The 6666-nt window shown below is 51.7% G+C and overlaps 1 protein-coding gene across 1 annotated transcript; it reads right to left on the reverse strand.

Annotated features, from left to right (window-relative positions):
* Window positions 1-360: 360 nt before the first annotated feature.
* Window positions 361-6438, reverse strand: C11H2orf68 (chromosome 11 C2orf68 homolog). The gene is made up of 4 exons (XM_055399460.2): window positions 6144-6438; window positions 5942-6060; window positions 4593-4744; window positions 361-4226 (listed from the first exon to the last, which is right to left on the reverse strand). The coding sequence occupies exons 1-4, from the start codon at window positions 6248-6250 to the stop codon at window positions 4104-4106; spliced, it is 501 nt and encodes a 166-aa protein (XP_055255435.1). The 5' UTR covers window positions 6251-6438; the 3' UTR covers window positions 361-4103.
* Window positions 6439-6666: the final 228 nt, after the last annotated feature.

Here is a 6666-nt window from a genome sequence, read left to right on the forward strand (position 1 = left end):
TGGGGGTAAGGCAAGCATTCCAGAGCCTTAACAAGGAGGCAGATTTTGGCTTAATACAACAATCCGAGTAGTCCCTAGAACAAAGAATTAGCCTGAGACAGAAGGGCTCTTCAAGGGATGCTGATAGGGATGAGTTCCGTATCAGTAGAAAGTAGGACCAGATGTCTTTAAAAGGCCCTTCCAGCTCCAATGCCATGTGAATCTACTTGTTATGTTCCAACCAGGACAGTCCTTAAAATAGTCAGGCAGAACAAGAGATGAGATTTTCAGTGCTGATTCTGTGCTGAATGACTTTAGGGCAGCACGTAGTCTTCACTTCCCTATGTACACAAGTGATTTCACAACTCTTGGCAAAAACAGTGCTTATAAAAATAGTATGTTTATTGGTTAAAAAGAATATTGTATTTGCAAAGTACCTTCCTTCCAGGATTTTCAAATAAATTTGCAACATGTCATTTTATTCATCCATACAGCAGGAACATTGGAAATGACAAAACAGAAGAAAAGTATGGCTTCTGATACATTATACAACCAGTGCAACCAGTTCCTCATTCTGGTGGCCCTGGGAAGGCAGAGGGGCCATTCACTCTTCCCTTCTGGCATCACTCCACCTCCTGGAGAAATCTGGGATGGGTGCCTGTGGTTTCTTGGTCATATGATTCCTCAGGACAGGATAGGAATTCAATGAAGGAACTTAAAATATTTCAGATAACTGTCAACATTCCATGATGCTCCTCCCCAAAGAAGGCTCAGAGGTAGGAAAGCCACCTGTCCTTACTCTTCTGTCTGCAAAAGGCTGCATTTACATTTGCGAACCAGTTGGGGGCCCTACCTTACCACCAAATGGTGGTACCAGATGGTGCCACATGCACAGTAAGCTGGATACCCACCATTCCAAAGGGCTTCTTTCAGTTTCATGGGCTAATCTCTGCATGGCAGTGCCCCTGGGAGCGGACCAGTGGAGATGGAATTTCCCTTTTCAAAGCCTTGTCCAGAGAGAGAAGCATTTCTTATTGCCCACGCTGGTCCTACTGGCCGGTTTCCTACTCTCATTCAGGACAAAAAGCTTTACGTTCTCCTTTCCCCATCTTGTATTACATTCTTCAAAGACGTTCATCCTTGCCAGCTGGCTGGAACTCAAGTGTTAGTGTTTACTCTTGCACAGCCCCAAATCCCTGCAAACCCAGCTTCCTTCTGTTAGTAACATCACCCACTGTGGCCCAGGACACACAATGCCTTGACATCCAAGGCTTTTAGCCTCAGTAAATGAAGAACGCTTCATTTTGGATGAACGTGAAATATGCTTATTAGGCTCCCAGGCTTTTTTTTTTTTCCAGGCAACTGAGACTATATCTAATCAAATAAGTGCTGATCCTGAAGCAATCTGCCAGAAAGCTAGTCTAATGCTGTTGCCAATGCACAAAACAGCAGGGACAGTCCTCTTTGAGACAGCTCTAGGGCCTCTGGGAAATGCCCTGGAACCTGCTCCTTGAGGGCAAGGCACCAACAACTGAAAATAGCTGAAAAGACATCAGGAGGCAAGTCCAGTAAATATACTGGAGCGCATGACACCATCCTGGACTGCAGTGAGGGCTGAGAAGCAATGAGCGGAGCTCTAAGGCTGTCGTCAATAGGCTGAAGGCTGTCAGTGGAGAAGCATTTTGGACACACCTGGAGCCATGGCAGCATCAACCCCACTAGGCCTGCCCTGAAGGACAACCTCTCATTTAAGTTCCAGGCTTAGTGCTCCCTATAGTTATGCAGCATAAACTAGCTAAGAATTAGAATGCTTTCTTGGGTAGATGTTTTATATGCACTCGATTAGCAAAGCGCCTCAACAAGTTTGCACATGAGATGTTCCCTTCAGTCTCTTACCTGAGTGTTGAGTATTACACGATCAACACACAGAAGGACAGAATTGGCACATGATTCTCACAAAACAGGGCTGGAGGCTATACTCTCAGGGGTCACGCCCCCATGGACTTGTTTCTAAATTCTAAAATAAATCCAGGAAAACAGGCCACCCAGCTATGAGAAGACAAACCCAAAAAGTATTTCCAGACTAGGAAGCCTAAGAGTTTCAGTGAAATCCTATGTCCAAGTCAGAAAATCAGCTCAAGAGCTGCAAGACGAAAATGCCTGGTTCTCTGAGCTGCAGGAATATGGGGGACAGAGTATGGCGCAGGCTCCTCGACCTGGGCGGCTCTGGAGGGTAGTTAACCTTAAGAGTCAAAAGGCACTTCCAGCCTGGCCGAATGAGGGCAGACTTGTTCCACTGAAAGAGAACTGAGCCCAGGACCGGCAAGTTTAAGGCATCTATCTGACTTTGGGCCAGCTCTGGGAGTCAGGATCATGCTGGTCCTTGTCTGCCTTCACAACCAGGCCCTTCTGATTTAGTCACCTCACTCACCTTCCCAGTGAGCTGTGACTTGCTGCATTTTAATGATGTAGTTGAAGTAGCTGCCTTGCCGCATTTCTGAGCTGGTAGATTTTCAGGGCTGTAGGGCACAAGGCAAAAATGCCCTTGGATGTCCTTTATGAGAAAAGTTGCTGAGAGGGACCGGCCAGACTGATCTTGAGACCCTGAGGTGAAACCTCTGGGGCAGGGGGAATGTTGGTCTGAAGAAGTCCCCAGTGCTCATGGGCTCACTTAAATCCCATACTTCAAGTCACTGAGGTTAGGCCCATTTGCTGGAAAACCACAGAGGCTTGGAACCGTCATGTACAGGACGGCTGGTGGATTTCTCAGACCTTAGTCCAACCCTCGTTAGGAAGAATGTCCACTTCAGAGAAAGCAGTGATATTCCCGGGATCTTTAGTGAAGGGTCTCTTAGGAGTTTTATATACTCTTGGGAGGTAGCATGGGAGGAAGAAGAGAGCAGGGGAAAGGAAGACGAAAGAGGCTTGCTTAGCTCCCTCCAGGACACTTTTCAGGCTCCCCTCCTTTTCCCAACTAGGGCTCCAAGTGAAAGAGAAACTGTTAGTTGCTAAGTCGTATCTGACTCTTTTATGACCCCATGGACTGTAACCCACCAGGCTCCTTTGTCCGTGGAATTCTCCAGGCAAGAATACTGGAGTGGGTTGCCATCCCCTTCTCCAGGGGATCTTCCTGACCCAGGGAATTGAATCCAAGTCTCCAGCATTGCAGGCGGATTCTTTACTGTCTGTGCCCTAAGGCTCCAAACAGGCAATAATTGATCATGTTGAATTTGCCTTTGTATGTACATTCAAGACTGTTAAATCACATTTGGAAACACAGTTTCTGCCTTGTTTTGATACTTCTCCTTTAGCCTGAACACAGATGGTCTGTTCACAGCTAGGGATCAGGTGGGAAGCTGGAATTATGTAGTCCTAGCCCAGGCAGGTTTTGTGGCAAAAAAAACCTCACAGTTGAGTCCTGGCATCATCTTTTGAGACTGGGCGAAGTGATGGAGCATGGGAGAAACCTGCAAGAGCCATAAGGGGACAGAGACTTGCTTGCAAGTAGCATCAAAGGCGGTCTCCCTTGACTGGTATCAGAATTACTGGGAGAGCTTGCCAGAAAGGCAGAGGCCAGAAACCCCACATCCAAAATCCTTAGCAGCTAAAAGTGGGAGGTCGGGGGGGGATTGCGACTGATGCACTGGGAGACAAAAGATGAATGAAAGAAGAGGACAAAGAAACGCCAGAAGAGAAGGTCTAGGAAACACATACTTGGAAGTGAGCAGAAGGTACGGAAGCAGGGAGCCATGAAACAGCAAACGGCTCAGGGAGCTGGGTGGAGCAGCAGGGCCAGGTGCCCTGGGGGACATGCCCTTGGTGAGAAAGCAGCACTTTGGCACAGGGTTTCATAAACCTCAACTCTCCCCAGAGTCTTTGCTTCTACAAAACCAAGCTAACCAAACAGAATTCTCAAAAATTTTCAGAATATTAGGCTGGTCAAATGGGCCAACATATAAGAAAAAATGGCTACAAGGGAGATGGCCAGGCCCAGTCCCTATGACACCCTTTTCCTGTGGATATGGCAGCTTTGGTGGGGGTACAGAGGTGCCTTGAGATCAGCTCAGACTGGTCCCGGCACCCCCAAACTAGGGCTGGCTCCCTGGGCAGCGACTCCTGTCTGTTCAGTGTCGGCTCTGGCGCTTTGCAATCTCCTCCTGGATGCGCAACTTGAGGGCCTCTCGCATGAGTGGCTCCAGAGGCGTGTGGGCTGACACCTCCTCGCTCACCCTTCCTGGATCATCATCCTACGTGGAGGAAGAGTCAGGAAGCTCAGGGCCCAGCCTCTTCTGGTAAGGTGGTCTGCCCTGTCCCTAGGCAACACTCTCACAGATCTCCATGGGACTCACAACTTCTTGCCAGTGCCTGTCATTGCCCAGGTGTCCCCGTAATAGTGATTCTCGACTGTGGGTCATGTGCCCTTCCCATCGCCCGCTGAGAATCACTGTGTGATGGGAGTGACTTGTGCTCAAAAGCATCGCCCAGCAGTCTGTGCTCCCATGTGGGACAGATACTTCCCACCAATCCCTGAGAAAAACAGTGGCTCCGGGTCTCACAGTGATTTCCACCACGGCCCAGGACCCTCAGGCTGCAGCTGTTTCCACCAGGCGTACCTGATACACGATAACTGAGGTGATGTCTCCGCTGTCCGCCTCATACTCTAAGCAGAAAAGCTGATGGCCAGGAGGCTCTGGCTCAGAGCTGCCACTACTGCTGCTTTCACCGGACTCCTCACAGTCTGGATTGCTTGGGTGGGTAGAGCCATCTGGAGGGATGAACCAGAATGAAAGGGAAGAAAGGAAGGCTGCTGGAACCCTTGCCCAGAGATGATACAGGAAAACAGACTGTAAAGAAAACCCCAGACTTCTCTGGTGATCCAGTGGTTAGGAATCTGTCTGCCAACAGGGGACAACAGGTTCGATCCCTGGTCCGGGAAAATCCCACATGCCTCAGGCCAACTAAGCCTGTGCCCTCTAGAACACAACTACTGAGCCTGTGTTCTAGAGTCCGAGCCCCAAAACAAGAGAAGTTACCGTAATAAAAAGCCAAAGCACTACAAGTGGAGAGGAGGCCCTGCTCACTGGAACTGGAGAAAGTCCGTGGGCAGCAACGGAAGACCCAGCACAGCCAAAAATAAATAAATTTAAAAAAGAAAAAAGGCTGAATTTAGGGGGGAAAAAAAGCACCAGTCTTCTCATGGACCCAGAATGTGTGTGTGAAATGTGCCACCTATCAGGGATTTTATTCACCTTTGCACCTCTGCACAGTCACATCACACAGGAGGTACACAACGCACATCTGTCTACAGTGTTGGAAGGTGGTAGAGAAGTGGACTGTGCTCTCCCCGGGTTCAAATCCAGGCTCTACCATTTACTTCCCTGAGATCTCAGGCAAGTTGCTGAACTTCTCTGTATCCGTTTTGCAGACTGTGAAACACAAATGATAATGGTTCCCATCTTATGGGGTCCTCTGAAAGCTAAATGAATGAAATGTATACAATCTCTAAAGGCACTCTTAGGGAAGATCAACAAATTTAGCATCATATGTTATCTACTGTAATTGCTAGGTCGAAATGAAGCTGGGGAAAAAGAGGCCATTAAGTTGGTTTGGGCTTCATTCTAAAGTATGTCCTTGTCGCCTAGAGCAGTGCCAAACTGTTTTTCTATTAGGTGACGGGAATACGAAAATAGTGTGGTGGAGAGGAAGCGAAAGACAACTTGCCTACTCCCAGGTTTGTCCGTTAATAGTGATGCTTAACTTGAGCCCTCTCTGTTCTACGGGAAGAATCACTAGCGGCGATTGGGGACCACCGAGGTAGATGTTCCGAGAAGGGACGAGATGAACTGAGCCTTGGGGGCTAAGATGTAGCTTTTTCCCACATAGGAAAGAAGAGTGCACTGAGGCTGAGCCGGGGCCAAGAGAGCGCGCGGGCTCGAGGAAGCAGGCGGGTGGGCGGCCTCACCTCGGTGTCGCGGCAGGTACACTTGCAGGTCGGGCCTTCGGGGCCGAGTGGGCGCGGGCGTGTGCCGCCTCCTCGCCTTCTCCTTGGCCGCCTGCTTCACCTTCTTGTCGTAGTCGTCCCTGCGGGGAGCCGAGCGGGAGTCAGGGACGGCAGGGCCAGGCCAGGCCGGGGCTGGCGGCGGTGGCGCGGGGCGGGGCGGTACCGGGCGAGCTGGTTCCGTCGGATGTGGTGCACGAAGCCGTGGCTCATGTCCAGTCGCCCTCCAGGCTTGCAGCAGAGTCCCGACTCGGGACCCGGCGCCGCTTCCATCTTAACCCCTGGGCGCGGAGCCGCCGCCGTCCCTGCCTAAAGGCCCCAACGGCCACGCTCCCGCCCCGAGAGCTCAGCACCGCCCCTCGCTCGACTTTCGGCCACTAGCCCTGACGTCGAGAAAAAGGAGGGTAGGGCCGAGCTTCTCTGCGCGCAGAGTTCCAGGCGCCGGCGGGGCGGGGAGGAGGGACGGGACGGGGCGGGGCGGAGAGGAGGGGCGGAGCGGAGGGACGGGGCGGGGCGGGGTGGAGGGAGGGGGCGGGGCGGAGCGGAGCGGAGGGGTGGAGCGGAGGGAAGGGACGGGGCGGGGCTGGGCGGAGGGGCGGGGCTGGGCGGAGGGACGGGGCGGGGCTGGGCGGAGGGACGGGGCGGGGCTGGGCGGAGGGACGGGGCGGGGCTGGGCGGAGGGACGGGGC

Source organism: Moschus berezovskii, chromosome 11 (assembly GCF_049115385.1).
Source record: "Moschus berezovskii isolate FMDL1 chromosome 11, NW_MosBer_1.0, whole genome shotgun sequence".
Classification (NCBI taxonomy): Eukaryota; Metazoa; Chordata; class Mammalia; order Artiodactyla; family Moschidae; genus Moschus; species Moschus berezovskii.